The sequence below is a fragment of the Cupressus sempervirens genome, chromosome 2, assembly GCF_028749045.1.
Source record: "Cupressus sempervirens isolate cs-2001-9-10 chromosome 2, ASM2874904v1, whole genome shotgun sequence".
NCBI classification, from domain to species: domain Eukaryota; kingdom Viridiplantae; phylum Streptophyta; class Pinopsida; order Cupressales; family Cupressaceae; genus Cupressus; species Cupressus sempervirens.
In genome coordinates, this window is record NC_143119.1 from 462,346,002 (window position 1) to 462,364,047 (window position 18,046).

An 18,046-nucleotide genomic window follows, 5' to 3' on the forward strand; every position below is an offset into this window, starting at 1 on the left:
ATTCAATGTCTTAAATTATTGCCTCGTTGTCTTTTTATTCTAGTGTGCCATGATTTTTTTATGTATTTCAATATAATTATTTTTGTTATTTATTATATTCTTTAAAAGATATAAAAAAGTAGACTTGTTAAAATATTCATGTTTTTTTTACAGGATTTTATAAAGTACTAAATAAAGGTAAATTTCTTCTTTATTTGAAACTTGCAAAACATTTTATTTTTTCCTCTCTCGAATAGAACATAAAGATGGAAGCTCTATAGGTGATTAAATTGAGAGAGATGTGTCCTCCCACTTTGCATCTCCAATGCTATCTTTTATCAATCACGAGGCATTATTACTATTTCACACATAAAAATCTCCTAAAAAATTTTAAGGTTTTACTTGAAGAATATTATTGATATTTGATTATTATCAATGTTCTATAAGGGCATATTTCTTGTATCTTACACTTCATTGAATTTTATTTAGAATTTTAGTTTCATAATTGTTTTCATTGCATTGTATCAGTTCACATTAAATTTAATTCACCTTTACCTAAAAGTAATACATTCAGCCTTGTTTCTTTTCCCTCCAAAACAAATAATTCTTCTCAACAGACCCCTTCTACATTCTGACTATGCATATATGATTATTGTAAATTTGTTCCCTAATCACGAGACAACAGTCAAAACCAAAAGTCAATCTATTTTTTTATTTTTGCAAATTATAACCCTCCTGGCTGGAAATTATAACCCTCCTGGCTGGTAGGATAAACTACTCTTATACCACAGAAATATTCCAGCAGGATATTCTCCCTAATGTTTCTCACAATAATTTTCAGAATATAAATAGATAAATTATGCAATAAGACCAGCAATATTAACCAACAAATGCTCATATGAATTACTTAGATGATAGCTATTGCATTATAAACTAACAATACAATAACAACATTAATATTCTAATCTTAGTTAGAGAAGGTATGGCTAAATCGGATAACGAGACTTGTATGCACAGTGTGAACTTTGTCTAATCTACCGCAAAGTTGAACAGGGCTTGTATCTACTTCACAAGAAAAGTCTAAAGGTTTCCGTCCTCGAGATACTCAATAGAAGTTGAAGCTTCCTTAGTTTCTCCAAGAGAAATGTCAACTCAAATCAATATCCAAGAATGTTGAAAATGAACCCTGTCTTCCCTTTTTAAGCTCAATAGGATCACTCTTCATATTCCCTTGCCTTTCTGTTCATTTTTTATTATCTTTTCCATTTTAATTGTCTTTTTCCCACTCAAGAGAATAATATAACTTTATAAGATAAAATAACTTATTCATTCCCCTTTTTAATTTTGAATTTTAAAGTGACTTAAGTAAAACAATTTAGTCTTCAGATATTAAAATAAAAATAAAAAGCAAATATCATCGGAACTAAAAAAATTGCAAAACAATTTCAAAATCCAAGCAAATATCTTCATCAGTAAGCAACTTAGCATTATGCAATCAAAGAGCCAGCAGAGACTTTACAAAATATCACGAGTTGGCTGATGGTTTTGTAGATTTTGCTTGTAGGCATAAGTAGTGTGTGCTCAAATGGTAAGACGAGAAAGATTACTAAAATAATAGCCAAAGAAAAATTCACATTTAAGCAAGTCAAACCTTTTGCTGAGGAAATAAAAGGCTCGGTGACAGGGAAAGAACCTTTGACCAAGAGCTATTAACCAAAAAAATCCTTATCATATTTATTTATGGAAAAACATTTTTAAAAAACAATATAGCCAAGAGAATTTACATATTCTGATCCTACTTGTTGATTCTATATTTAATTTGTATGTCAAGATGCAAATACAAGAAATAATATAAATGAATATACGGGAAAGGAGCTTAGATAATTTGAAGATATGAAATTCTACATTGCAGAAACATAAATTCTCAGCTCACAGATTACCTCTTTCAACTAAATTAATCTTAGGGGCTGTAAGGATGATAAAATCCTTTTTGAGACTACAATTCATAAATCCACTTCTGAGCTCGTAAGCTCGTATTAAAAGTGATATAGATACTTTCTCTATAGAAATTCAGACTCAAAATGGGGAAAATAGCTTAAATATAGAAAACCATGGGCAAAGTGTAGCAAAATTGACAAGAAATGATGGATAGCAAGTCAAAGTGGGAGGGTTGAGATAGGTTGGGAGAACAATCAGGAATCACATTTTACATCAGTAAATTATTAAATCCAAAAAAAGTGATGGTAGAGGTTGCAATTATGACAGAAAATAGCAGGCGGAAGATATCTAAGCTAGGTAAGGAAGAAAACAAAGCTAAGGCAATTAAAGAATTGAGTCTCATATCCTGCAATTCCATGGTCGAATGTGAACTAAAGGCCCAAAACAAACAGGTGCATAGTAGTTAGCAACTCCATTCAGGGGGAGGATAAGCGATGAGCTCCTCTGCTAGTTCTTCATCGCTAGCCCTAAAGCCAAAGCTAGCCAGCTACTTTTCCCGTAGGGGCAGTAGACTAAGCAGTTCCTCTTGCCTATAAAAGGAAATTGTAGGAGATCTGATTTAAACACCTGTAGCGGCAGGAATGTATAGAGCAGAACCAGAGCGAGCAGGAGCGAAGGCAGTAGCGTGATGCAGAGTCAGCCCTTTAGATAATAGGGGCCAGGTCCATATCCATAGGATCCAAAGCCATAGGAAGAACGAGAATCTAGAATTGTTTCTCAGTTGTTGATTCTGTTGATTGAGATCTGGACTGCTTCACCGACAACAAAGTAGTGACACTGAAACAAGGAGCACCAGGGAGCCCTACCAGAAACAAACCAATCTTCATTGCCAACTATTATTGAAGGGCCCTGCTACCCTTCGATCAATTATCCCTCAACCAATCAATCCATTCCTGCGCTCTTCAGAATGGTTCAATCCTGCACACCCTGCAGTTCCAATTAATCCACTGGTGTGAAGACCTCCAACTAATAATGGGTGCGCATTAGTTTGATTGATCCGAGTTGAGCTGGGCCAACTCCAGCTTTCTCAGAGTTAAGTGCCTCTTCGAGCCAAAGACATATGCTACCAAAATTCCAATGATTGGATTACAGACAGAAACATCATGAAAATTAGCAATATAAGTCAACATATGTGAAAAATGTTTAGTTACACACCGAATATGAAACACAGCCTAAACTGGCAAACATAATAAAATCTAATTAGATTGAATAATTCAGTTTGCAAAACTATCAAGGAAGAAATGAAGACATATCATTGCATTGTATTCAGCACATGCAAGAATCAAAGTCAATGACCTATTTCAAGAAAGAAAACCCCTACTCTGTTGCACATGCACAGAAAGCAATTTATCTTCTTCTTTTTTTTTAAACATATTTAGAAGTTGATGTTGCAAAAGGATATGGTCTTTTTGATAAAGCATTCATGCAGAACGAAAATGGGGGCACAGCATAGCTCTTTAGAGAATTAGAGAATATAATGAACCAACTTATGTTTGTCATGAGATAAGCTTAAGATCCACAACCTCTGGTTAGTGCATATGATTGTATAATTGTAAATTACATGATTTCGAGGCAGATTTATTAGTCTTTCCTTTAAGAATTGTTATTTCAAGATGAAGGGACTTTGGATTCAAATCTCATGTTATGCATTATATAATGAATAACAGAGAAATATAAAATACAAACCACAGAAGATTGGATAATTTTGAACTGGAAATCCCCAAAAGACTAACAGAAGCTTATAAATAACTCTGCTAAATTGTACTTTATATATCCAATGGGAATTCCCAAGGGTGTCACTATAGATCCAAAACTAATTCACACCAACATGTAGAAGAATGCGTCCCCAAATGAATGCATAGTCATACCATGCCTTTGACCACCTCTTCCTGCTAGATAGCTTACTACCATGAATTAAAAGTTTCAGAAATTGAAAGAGAAGAAAAAGAAAGAATACAAATTATTAAAATACTGTGTACAACAGATACACATATTTCACCCTTGATTTCCAAGTCTTACTGGCCGAGAACGAGGCTGCACTCCACCGCTAACTCCAGACAGCTGCTTAAGATTGGTAAGAGCAATTTGGGCCGAATCTCTGGTCCTTGGATTTCCATGCTTGAATGCTTCTACCAATGCTTTTACTAAACTCTGATCAATAGAATACTTTTGGGCTTGATCTTCCACACGTAAAATTCTTTCTATCATCCATACTATTTTTTCCTGTAGTTGCCCAGGCCTAATCACAAAGAATAGATCAATGATTCCCTTTATAGCTTCTACTTTATCAAGTTCTTCCACACACGGTCTTAAAGTATTTGGATCAGAAAGAAGAGTTGATAGAGCTTCTATAGCTGCTTTCTGAACATCAAAATTGTTATCCTCAAGAAGGTCAACAAGAGGCTTAATTGCATTAGCTTTAACCAAACAGAATGTGCTATCTTGGTCACACGGTACTCCATGCACAGGACACAAAGTTGGAGAAGGTGGAGAGCTCATACACATTAACTTGATAGAAAAACACCAGCCACTTGGACGTTGAGGTTCCAAGTCCCTGGCAACAATATGGGCTGCTTCTGATAAATACTGCAGTCCTTTAGCAGATAGTTGCTTTGCCTTAGGTTGCCTATAGTGCATGAGATGCTCTTTAAAAACAAGCATCAGCTGATTTTGTTGAACACAGTCTAATACACTTTTGTCTGAACATCGAGTGAAATGAAGCAGAACCCCAAGGAGGCCCTCCACCATGGTAGCTTCAGCCCATGCATTTCTTCCAACTCTGCTCCCTTTTCGTTCTGTAAGAGCATTAACAATCCATCCAATTAGGTCTACTCCCAATACCCTTTTCACTTCTTCTTCTAGAAGAGGCAGGTTAGCAAGTATGCATGCAGCTGCTGATCCTTCTTCACGCATATTTGTCCCAGGATTGACCAATTTTTCTTTCAGCAACATTAGTTGATTGCTTCTCCTCATGGCATCTGCAAATTGCTGGCCTAACCTCTCCGAGAGAACACTTATGAGCTTGAATGCATGTATACGATGGTCCACTTCTGGATCTTCAAGAAAAACAATTAGGGTAATTATGCCATTACCATTTTTAATGTGTACTGCTGCAAACTCTGCACAGGTGGAGTCCAGGAAACAGGAAAGCCATGAATTTCATCCCAGTCAAGACAAAGCATGATAGTAGTAAGTAATTGTCTATCTTAGTGGATATGTAAACTAGTTGTGTAGAAAAGAAAACCATTAGTGCTCATACAAGAAAAGTGACATAGAAATCATTTGAGTATAACAGCAACGCATGTCTTGTGCACTGAAAACTAGGACATATTGATTCAAATAATAAAGATCTTTGTAGCTCACTCTGCTACCAAAGAGTACAATGTGTCTAATCTTCTGTTCACGATCAAGATGTATCAACGAATTGAGTTAACAAGAAGCTGTGAATTGAGATATATTCTAGAAGCAGAAATTGAGATTTAATCATTAGATAACACCACTGTGGGGGTTTGCCAATTTTTTTAAGGAAACAAAATCAAAACTTATGAAACACTGAGGTCAATGTCTTTAACTGAATAAAGCATGATTAAATTGCAAGAAAAGTAGGATTAACCTAGGAGAAACAATGCAATTGGATATTTTTTGCAATATTCCAGAATTTTTGTGGGTTTCTCTTGTGCTTTTTCCCCTGATCTCAACTGGGTGTTTTCCTCAGTAAATCCTGGTTTTTTGAACAAATCTTTATCTTTGGGTTTGTCAAGTTATTCCCAAGAAAGATTTTCTACTATGAGATGGATGATTTTAAGGCATATTCAGATGCTAGGGGTGGGAGAAATCATGAATGTGAAACTGATAATTAGAGAATGCAACACTTAACATGTCATTTTATCTCATTTCTTGTTTGAAAGTATACATCTGTATTCCTTGTGCAGATTAGCATGACAAACCTAGAAAGGCCCCTTCAAAATGAAAATCAATGGTTTTTTCAGTATGAATTTTGTCATTTATCTGTAAGGCTCGATTATTTTTGTAAGTATAAGAGGATATAATAAATCCAACAGATAATGGTATATTAGCATGAATTGTTGAAGAAATCTTTGTCTTTGGGCTTGCAAAGTTATTTCCCAAGTAAGATTTTGTTATTATGAAATGAATGACTTGAGGAACATCCAGATATCATAGAGTAGGAGTAATCATGAATGTGAAACTGATAATTAAAGATAAGAACACTTAACAAGTGGTTTTGAGTAATCATCATTGATCTATTCAGAATAAGTTTTTGTCATATATTAGTAATAGTCTATTATTTTTGTGACTGTACAGATAACCAGGTTATGTATTACATAAGATGCAAAGAATGAATACCAACAGATGCCTAAATAGCCATAATTCTCCATAGCATCCAGGTATGAAGATCCCCACTGTGACTACCAAGGAGAGACTACAATATACTTAAAGAAATGATAGTTCTACAGTCCATGTAATGAATTTGTAAATGCTTCTAGGGGAAAACTTCATGTAGTTTTTTCCACATCATAAAAGCTTAGCACAAATTTAGATAGCTATCACCTACAATATACTTCTAAAAAGATGTTGCTTGGCACAAATTATGACAAGCTTTCATAATCCTCCGATAGTACTTTTAGAATTTTCAAAAGTGACCTTACATTTTGTGGAAAGGAGAGGACAAAATGAAGAAGCACAATGCAAAAGGCTTCTTGAATTAAAAAAACTTAGTATGCTTGAAAACCTCAAAGTTCAGGAATGTCTGGTAAGAGGATGAACCCTTAAATATAGTCTATATTGCATGTTATTTGCCCTCTTTCAATAGTATATGTGTTGAAAAGTTATCTCTTCTTGTTATGCTTCATCTTTATTGTATTTTTTATGTCAAGGCAAGTGTTATGTCCCCACTTTAGGGTTCTAACATCATGCAGCCAATGTTTTCTTTCTAGGTTGGTGTCGATAGGATCAGAGGTGTATTTCAATGTCGCCAATGTGTTTTGAGATATTAATAGAGTTCAACAACACTTTATGGAGTGATTTTAGAGAATTTGTCCTGGACTATGTAGATTTAGTAAATTATTACTTTTAGTATCAGTTTGTACAATTGATCAATTGGGAGTTTTAAATAACTTACTATATTAGCAGTTTCTATTTATACTAACCACTATTTTAGGTAGCTGGTATTAGCTTTGGTCTCCTCCCACCTTCAGCATGCTTTATCTTCAATTTCAAGATTTCGATTGCTATGGCTATTTTAATTAAGTAGTATTTCTAGCACTTGGCCATGGTCTCAATTCCTTCTTTAATTTTGTACAATGATTTTCAAATGAAATTGGTGAGTTTAAAAGAAATTCCTTTCTTCATTCAAAAGAGATTTATTTTATTTCGTCCATTAAGTTTTAAAATGTGCTTTCCCCAAACAATAGCTAAAAAGGAAGATTTTAGTTTTTTGAAAAAGCAATGAAAGGGTGAAAAAGTACTCTTCCAAAAATATCGAAAAAGGCAAAATGTGACTTCTTGGAAAAGCAACGAAAAAGCAAAAGAGTGTTTTTCCAAAAAATAATCAGGAAAAAAAATCTTTTTTTTTTCAAAAAAGCAAACCACTTCTTCCTAAAATAGCTCTTAAAAGTTATAAAAGAGAGATTGGGGGCTCTCATTTGGTGTGTTGAATATTGTGAAGACAATATTATGCTGTTGGAATGCACTCAAGGAGTTCTTTTTCTGGTTGAGGACAAAAGACCTCTTCTTGTCATGTTGGTTTTAGTGGCGAGCAACCCACCTTAGCTGGTTGGTGTTTGTGGTTCACCATTTACAGCCTAACACCACTTTGAGGAAGAATTTTCTGCTTATCAGATAAACATAAGCTTGTAGAACGGAGAGACTCAGTTCAAGGAACTCATGCCATCTTCCAATGTTGAATAGATTTGGTGGAGTGAAATTCTGCACTCAAAAGATACAGCTCCAGCCATGTTAGGTCCAGGAAGGGCAGAATAGAAAATCAGCTTCTATTACCTTATTATTTTTTAGGCAGAACAGAATTAAACTTGGTGAAGATTTTGCAAATGGGGTTGCAAGTAGAGTGGGTTTAACCATGGAGGAAACTCCGTAGTTAAGCGCGCTCAAGCTGGAGCAGTACTGAGATGGTTGACCTCCCAGGAAGTCTCAGCGCTTCACCTCTGTGAGCATCACCTAGATTCAATGAGTGCTAAGTATTCCATTTATTCTCACAAGAGATGGATTCGTGTTGAATCACTACTCATGAAATATGGATCAATGAGTTTGACTCAAAAACTACAGAGTTAAATCCTAATAAGAATATCATGATCATAAGATTTGTCTAAAACTAACATTGTTACCTTGACAGGATTCAACCTCTATGACTAAGTTTGTTGCTTTGACAGATCTCAAATTTTGACAATGAGCCTATTACTTTGACGGGACTCAAATTTTAAGTTTGTGCCTGTTAGTTTGTCAAGTCTCAATCTGGGACTTGTTTTCCATGCTGCAATTTGGTAAAATGACCAGACTTAAGTGGCCAATGTGAGAAGTCACCAAATATCAATTTCAAGCAACTCTAGGATCTGTATTCGTCACTAAAAAACTGTTTGAAAAAGCACACATTGAGTGCAATCAACATAGAGAAGTGTAATCACCACACCAACATAGGGTTTCTTCACTTGAATTTGACATATGTCGTCTATACAATATTCCCCCTTTTGGTAGATGAGGAAAACGTCAACAACACGGTCTCCTTGATGGAGTTACTGAACAAGAGGCAACATCCTTATCTCCGAGCCTCAAATAAGTGGAGTACATTAGTAAAGACCAACATCATCATAATCATCATATACTATATCAATTTTGGAAAATCAATCGTCATGGCAAGTGGATTCACTTCTACATCCTTCTCAACAATTGGTGATTTATCAAATATACCAAGTGGCATCTCAAAAATATCAGTATTATAGAAGTCAATGTTGGCTCAATAGGATCTACATCATCGTTAGAAGAATCACTATGTGTAGGCAAACCAATCTTGGATCTCTGTCTTGAATGATCTATCCAACCAAAATTCATATTCCTCGTAGATTTTGAATCTGGATCGAGCAGATAACACTGCTTGGTAGGACGGGAATCCAACCCACATGATGTACATGGATGTAAATCAGAGCAATTCCTACAAAGATGACCTTGAAGTCCACAATGGGAACAAATTTGGACTTTGTTGAACTTATTATGTATTGCTTTTGATAGCTCGGGTTTTTCAACTTCACAAGAATCATCCACAAATTTTTACTTGCCATGAAGTTTATTCATAATTTCCGCAATACAATTTTTTGGGTTTAGAATATTCTAGGCTATAAGAACCAACAAAATCTTGACAAGCAAGACCACATTTGACCCAATTTCATTTCTGATACTCCCAACATTTACATTGGGTTCAGATGAAACAGTAAATTTGACTCAATGGATTTCTGCTTTTGTGACTTGATTGGTGGCAACTATAGGCACTATGTTTTTCTCTTTTCAGACAAAAGAAGGTACAAACCTTTCTTCAAGGACATATTGATTATACTTTCTTTCTTCCTTGAAATGCTTGAAAAGATTCATCATACTTATCATCATTGTTGTGTTCCCTAACCGATATTGCAACCTATTTAGTCCTTTTCTCAACAATATGTATTGGTTACAAAATGGATTCAATATTCCAATGCTAATTATACCTAGTCTATTGTGATTAAATGAAATTGTAAAAGCAATACGCCATGAGCATATACTTCAAACATGATAAACATGTTTACAACATAGCCCTATGAAATTAACAAAGATCCTACCTTTGTCCCTCAAGAAGGAAAGTTAGAAGTCTCTTTAGTTTCTTATGCAAAATCTGAAAATGAATCCAATAAGATTTTCAGTTTTAGAAAGATTGCATAACTGAGACTTAAATAGATTTCGAATCTTGACTCGATCCTTGCAAAATGAATGCATTTTTTAGTCAAAATCTGTGGTTTGCCTAGTGTAGGAAGTTAGAGGATTCAAATGCATACAAATAGTAACCATTTTGACCAAATCATATGCGAAATGAAATGATAATCCAAAAAAACCCATATAGGGCATAACATACAACTTGAGAAGAGTGATAAACAAGCTAAAAATAATAATAAAATGACCTAGATCTAACCTTGAAGCAATAAATTGGAGATTTGATGAAGAAAAATGGCCATACAAGAGGCAATTTTGAGAAAAATGTGCCCCAAACAAACTGTGCTGAGAGAAAAACATTCAAATCTGCAAGTTTGGTGAACTTAGATTGATCCTTGATAGATTTGAAGCCAAAACGCCTCTATTGGAGAATCCAAACTTGAAGATTGATGAAGAAAAATGTGCAAATACCTTGCAAAAACACATTCTTTTGGAAAAGCACCCAAGAAAAACAGTTATTTAGGAATAAAGCATTTATTTTTGTCTTGTTTCACCACCGCCCCTAAAGACAGTCCAATATGCATGCAAGGATGAGTAAAGACAGGTTTTTGGGAGCCCAAAACATGTGATTTTTCCCTCCAAATCGCCACCCAATTATAAAACGAATGCAAGCTCAGCTAAGTATGGATGGGTTTTTCCAAAGAAAAACATGTGATTTGGTAATGAAAATCACTGGCCTTAGTAGACTTATTGTGTATTGAAGGAAAGACAGGTTTTTAGAAAGTGAAAGCATGTGCTTTTCACTTCAAAATCACTACCCAATTTGTTGATGTTTTGTAGCTTCTGTCGGATAAATCCTATGAGACTAAACTATATCTAAACTACCATTAGGAGAAATTAATATAATATATATATATAATCAATTATTATTATTATATTAATCTCATAATAATGAATAGACATGTCCCATGAAGGGACATGTCTTTCCTTGCCTTGTGCTCAATATATATGCAAGAGAGATTGTCGCATTTGGAAAACACATACTTGGCAGGCAGTGCTATTACATTCGCAGCGATCCTAAAATCGCCATGGTATCAAAGCAAGGCTGCAAATGATTAATATTATATGCTGTGTTTGACTTATTTATGAACTAGGTTGACAGGAGTATAAAATATTGATGATGTTGGAATGGTACATTGCCATCAAGAAAGAACTAAGTTTTGTATCCTTGACAGCTTAGTGCTGACTGGGATTAGAGAATTAGAAATAGCCTCCTAGAGTTTGTTGATTAGATAAAGGCAGTGAGAGAACATAGATGGGAGACTAACTATAGACAATAACAATTAAAACAATGTGAGAGACATCAAACATTGTGGCCCAACAAATTTATTAGAGAAATTTCCTCATATACTGTCGCATAAATATCAATGGAACTGATAACTAATAGACTCTAATAAGGAGCGAGAATCATTGAATTGGAATTTTTATTGATGAAAAGATAGTAGAGATGGGAAGCCAATAAATATGGAGATATATATTACATTCAACTTCATGATATGGAATGAATGATTAGAGGATCATCGTAGAATTTTATGTAGTAGTTCATGGTAAATTATAACCACGATCATCTGAATGACCTATAGATCATTTTCAGACTTCAGTTAATACACAGTTGAACAATTCACTCAAGACTAAGAGAAACCCCTCAAAGACAACTATCTAGTATTGTTTAAGAATCATGACAAACAACGACTTCCTAAGACAAGGGCATCGAACAAAAAACAAAAATAAGAAAAGCATATATCTAAGTAAAAATGTGAATGAGGGAAGTAGTCTCAACAATTGAAATTGGAGTCTCAATGCGAAGCCAAAGTATGAGTAATCCAAGTGGTTCATGAAGAGGAGTCATTTCTAGAGATACTACCTTTAAAGAATATTAAGTGGAACACAAGATAGGGAGAGATAAGTTTTTTTTTATCATTATATCTTGAGAACTACCTTTATTTACTTTTTGTATTTAATCTTTTATTTGTATTTCTATATGAGCTATTTGCCTTGATCTTTTCCTCTCTCTAGGTATGTTCTTGTAGGAACAAGAAGATTGATATCACATTTAGAGGGAGTTTGACACTTCATTAGAGGCAACATTGAATGAGGATCTCAGAAGATTGATATTCAGAGGGAATTTGAAAATTCATGTGACTGCATGATTTAATGGGCCTATACCCTGTGTACATCATGGTGAAGTGATGATTTCCAAATGATTATCACTTGTATTTGAATAAGTTATTGAAAGGTGACGATCCTACACTAACTTAATCTTCTACTATGATGGTCTTATAATGTCTAAGCAGATCATGATAGATTATATCTTGCATGGTGGATTAAGTTCCTTAAATAGATCATGGATGTTCCTATAATAAGTATCATTGACGATACATGTGCACATTACCTATGGACATTTTTGAGTACTTGGTAAATTGTGATGTGAATATCAGGATTTAACTGTGTGATTTTTGAGTCAAACTTGATGACCCATGTTTCATGAGTAGTGATTCAACATGAATCCATCTCTCATGAGAATAAATGGAACACTTAGCACTCATTGGATCTAGGTGATGCTCACAGGGGTGAAGCACCGGGACTTCCCGGGAGGTCACCCATCCCAGTACTACTCCAGCCTGAGCACGCTTAACTACGGAGTTTCCTCCACAGTTAAACCCAAAGCTTGCAACCCCATTTAAACCCAAAGCTTGCAACCCCATTTAAACCCAAAGCCTGAGCACGCTTAACTACGGAGTTTCCTCCACAGTTAAACCCAAAGCTTGCAACTCCGTAGTTAAGCGTGCTCAGGCTGGAGTAGTACTGGGATGGGTGACCTCCCGGGAAGTCCCGGTGCTTCACCCCTGTGAGCATCACCTAGATCCAATGAGTGCTAAGTGTTCCATTTATTCTCATGAGAGATGGATTCATGTTGAATCACTACTCATGAAACATGGGTCATCAAGTTTGACTCAAAAATCACACAGTTAAATCCTGATATTCACATCACAATTTGACTAGCTGTGGAAATCATCTCCTACTTATTACTTGGTAAATGTTATGCAACTTGATGTTCAGGAGGCCATTACTAGAGTATTTGGTGAATATCATGTGACTTGATGTTCACGAGGCCATTACTTAGAGCGCTTGGTGAATATCTTGCAAATTGACATTCAAGAGGCCATTACTCATGATATTATGAGATGATATTGAATGGTGAATATCTTCTGATCAAGAATATTCTTATATATGTCATTCTTGATATTATGCTGAGGTAATATCATATCCTATGTTTATCCTCCCTAGCTAAGAGGGAGTGTTGATGTGTTGTTTTTCTTTAAGATTGATTGCAGATGCGATTGCACTGTCTTTGGGTTATGTGTTTTCCAAATGCGACTATCACTCATTTATATGGAGAATGAGATACAAATAAACATATCCGTTTATAACAACAATCATTATAATTACATATATATACCTTTCTCAAATATATAAATAATAATAATATATTTGGTATATATCCGACTACAACTACAAAACTTCAACACTCCCTCTTAGCTAGGAAGGATAAACACAAGACATATATTACACCCTTGGTGATATTAGGAATGGTAAATTTTAAGGATATCTTTGATCAAAAGATATCCACCATTTTGATCATGATTATTGGTCTTCCAGAATATCAACACACGATATTTGCCAAATACTCTTAAGTAATATTTTTATATCACATTTGATATTATGAGTATTGATCTCCCAAAATATTGACATTCAATATTCACCAAGTATTCAAATAAGGTTTGATATCACATCTGATATCATGAGTATTGGTCTCCCAAAATACATGATATTCATCAATTACTCAAAAATGTTTGATATCACGTCCTCTATCATGAGTATTGGTCTCCAAGAATATAAATGATATTCACCAACTACTCTTTGAGTAATGGCCTTCTATAATGTTGAGCTGCAAGATATTCACCAAGTATTATGAGTAGTGGCCTTTCAAAACATCAAGGCACATGATTTTCACCAAGTACTCTGTATAATGGCCCTCTAGAACATCAATTTGCATAACATTCACCATGTACTCAAAAAATGTTTATAAGGCATATGCACACACACTCTCATATTGCTTACCATATAAACATCCACCATGCAAAGTATAATCTATCATGATCTGCATAGATATTGTAAGATATCCATCATAATAGAAAATTAAGTTATTGTAAGATTCTCACCTTTCAACAACTTATGCAAATACAAGTGATAATCATTTTGAAGTCGTCACTTCCTCATGATATACACAAGGGGGCACGCCCATACACACAAAAAGTTTACCAGAAGTCGCCATAGCTATTGTCATGTGATGTTGTCATCACATCCTCCATGAACCATATTAGAGAATAAGGATTTTACCTCAAACTTATCTCTCATAGAGGAATGTATTACGAGGGATTGCACTTGGAATTTCATCGTCACAAAGAAACACTAACCTTTTGACCTCCTTGTCAAGGGTATTTCCAATAAGGTGTCAAAACTCCCTCTAAATTTGATATCAACTTTTGAGCTCCTCGTTCAAAGTTACCTCTGATGAAGTGTCAGATGTCAGACTCTCTCAATTGAACTAAAAAATATCCACTATCTTCTCATTCTCTTTGTCCAGGGTTTGCCTCTAATGAACTGTCAGACTCCCTCTGAATCTAATATCAATCTCCCATTTCCTACAAGAACATACTTGAAGGAAAATATCAAGCCAAATAACTCTTATAATAGAAATACAAATAAGAGAGATTTACATGATTAGGAATGTAATACTTAGAAAATGAGCTCAAAAGAGAATACTTATGTAGTCAAAGGATATGAATTAAAGAAGATTCTTCATCTACTCCAAAAAAGATAGATGCATAACCGTTGAACAATAACATTCATCTCCGTACACTTTGAGTATTATACTGTATAGTGTTTATAAGTTCTCTAACTCTTGAGTCCTTAGAAATGCAGAAGTCTTCGACAAGAATAAGCACTTTTCTTTAAATCCAAGCCCACTATCCATGCTGGGCTTGTAATACATCTTTTCATTTATTTTTATTTATTTATTTATTTAACCACCACACAACTTTGCTAAATACCAATTTTAAAATAGCATCACTCTTGTGAGGGCACCATCCTCCCACGGTCTTCTATACTCTTACTGTTGTGTTTCAAATAACAAGAATATGCAACAAAGATATATCGAAGATGCTCATTTTATTCTACTTAGTATTGGCGAGTCCCTCTATCTCCTCGTGGCATGTATAATCTATCGAAGACGTGGACTTTCTATCCCCTTCCACCATGTACAAGTATGTCAAATCAAAATATGTGTTCAACTTTTGCTATTTGCTTATAATTTAATCACAATGTGATTAGATGTTGGTCTGACGTGCCTAGCTTTTTTTCTTGACTTTCTCAATGGGTGTTATGGTCCATGTCTTTATGGAATACCCAATGTACCTGCTGGTCCTTGTTATATTGGTGATTTGAATATGTCACTTATCCCACTTAATATCTCGTACCATCTTATCAATCTAGATGGAGTAAATTAAATTCAATGTAATAGGGTATTGTCCTGTTGGGTGGATATTTTGCAACTGACAGTTTTGGGTAAAAATGCAGTTGCAAAATAGGATGACCAGCCACAGCGTGTGAGACAGAGTCTCTCCTACCTTTAATGGAAGGCTCCCCCTTCTCATCGTTCCTTGGATCAACTCAAGGTAAGCAAGAAGTTGAGAGATTTATAAACAGAGTGTTACTAATATCCTTTCTTCTTAACTTTCAAGAAAGGATCCACTTACTCATAGAGCAAATAATGGGCGAGGTGAATCTCTAACTACACTTCTATCAAGAGCTGGAAACAGTGATATCGATAAACTTTTACTAACTCAAAGGCTAACTAAAATGTACCAATTTAGCTCTAAGTCCGCTCATACTTCTATATGGAAAAACTTTACAATTAGGGTACAAAGACTCCTAAAAGTAAGAATACTTCTATTTTGCGAATTAAGAAGAAAATTGAAGCTACTTTCAAAGCTTCTAGCTATACACTTTCACAATTGCTCCTGGTCAAAGTTCTAGCTTCAATTGTTTCTTAATTATTTTCTATTTAATTCACTAGAAAAATTACCAATAACACAAGACAATATGAATCAAAGACAACTTGGATGAATTATAGACAAAGCTTACAATTCACACAAATAACAATCTCACTTAATCAAAGTTAAGTCTCAAATGCTCCTTTATATTCACTCTCTCAAACTAGTGCTTACACAAACAAAGTTATGCTGGCACAATTTCTCCTGAGTTTTCTTGCACAAAAGATAATGATAATTTTACAATGAGGGGACACTCCTTTATATAAGCACAGGAGTTGAGAAAAAGGTGGAAGAAAAAATGGGAGCAACTCAACCAACTTTGACCTAGTCTAACTACAGAAGAAAATAAAGGGTTACATGCAACTGCACATGCAACTTGCATTACATCTTTTAAATACACATGTAACTCGCATTACATGTTATTACACATCTTCATGCAATGCATCCTCTCCAACTACAAACATGAAAGAAGAAGATAGAAGAAAAGGAAACAATCCTAAAGGGCCTTGTACTTGACGATGCAATCCCGGATGATCACAGGATCGGAAGTTCCTGTACTTTGTACCACTACATTTACTTTGATAACCATGGTGTTGCATCTTTTGATAACCTCTAACTTTGATCAATTGTCTATTGTCATTTGAAAACTTGATGTAATGCTACTTTTCTCGCTCAAGTTGTCATGAACTCTACTTTGTAGATTAGCACAAACTAGAGTCTTTGACACTTTGAAAACCTTCTTGATGATGTCCGGATGTAAACTGAGAACAACTTTCCATCAACACTTTTAACTTCTTCTTTTTTTAAAGTAAAGTGCTTAACACATGGGAATGCATGCAAATGAAGATTGCTAGTTTTCAAAAAGTGACTTGGACTTCCAAGATGTCATTGCACGGAAAATGGATTACATGTAAATGCAACATGCAACAAGGGATAAAGGATGAGATGGAAAGCATGGAAGGATGCGGAAACATGTATTTGCTCATGGAGGCATGAATGCATATGTAGAGATGATAATGAACTTTATAGACGCCTTTGAGGAAAAGTAAGGTCAAAGTACATGGGAAAACATGCACATGACAATTTTTTGACTTTTCAAAAAGTGACTTTTAATCAAAATTGGTTCTTTTAGATGCAATTACACGTAAGACATTTCATGTAATCGTGTCATGCGAATGGAAGCGAAAGGTGAGATGGGTGAAAATGGAAGCGAAAAATGGGATTACATGCATATGCGGATGGCGAATGAGATGAAAAACATGTAATCGCATTTCGTTGAGTGGGAGATTAAGTGTTGTGACATGGAAATGGAAAGTTGAGTGAAGTGAAACGTGCTCAAATTCTTGGGAAAGAACTTGCAATTTCTTCCAAAATGAAGAAAAAACTAAAATGCAAACAAGCAAAACTCAAAAACAAGCACAAAACAAACACATGCCTTTGGCAAAAAACTCAAACATGTCAAGATGCAATGCACTTCAACATGCAATTTTGAATTTGGAGTTTGGGGAAATTTCCAAAGTGTGACAATGAGAGTTTTCATCATTTTTAAAGGCAAAATGCACTTTTCATGGCATATATATGGACAAGTGGCAATCATCAAGCAATAATATGCATGGAAATAGCAAGATAAGCATGAATTGATGAGCAAGCTTAAAGGTGTCCACTTACTTGGAGGTTAAAGAGCCAAAATAACAAGTTTTATGGACTTGAAGACCAATTCTTCCTCAAATCCGGATTTTCAAACAACCTTTTGACATTTTCCGTACATGCATGTAATAGACATTCAATGGTCGAATTTGACATTGAAGTGCCAAATAAATGATCTCCAAAGACAATATCATGCATTTAAAACTCAAAAACAATCCCTCTTGGTCAAAGGTATGGGTTGGAAATGCATTTTTTTGAGTTTTTTGAACAAAAACATGACTTTTTTATGCAAAAATCTGGGCCGTTTTTGCAAAAAC

General features: G+C 34.8%; 1 protein-coding gene across 2 annotated transcripts in view; it reads right to left on the bottom strand.

Moving 5' to 3' along the window:
* Positions 1-3,600: 3,600 nt before the first annotated feature.
* Positions 3,601-18,046, bottom strand: part of LOC149573047 (U-box domain-containing protein 44-like) — a 161,131-nt gene continuing 146,685 nt past the window's right edge. For both annotated transcript variants that reach the window (XM_089814219.1, XM_089814218.1), the window contains one exon: positions 3,601-5,096. In XM_089814219.1, the coding sequence (XP_089670345.1) occupies positions 3,973-5,096 (1,124 nt within the window). In that variant the 3' untranslated portion in view covers positions 3,601-3,972. The remainder of the gene's footprint in view (positions 5,097-18,046) is intronic.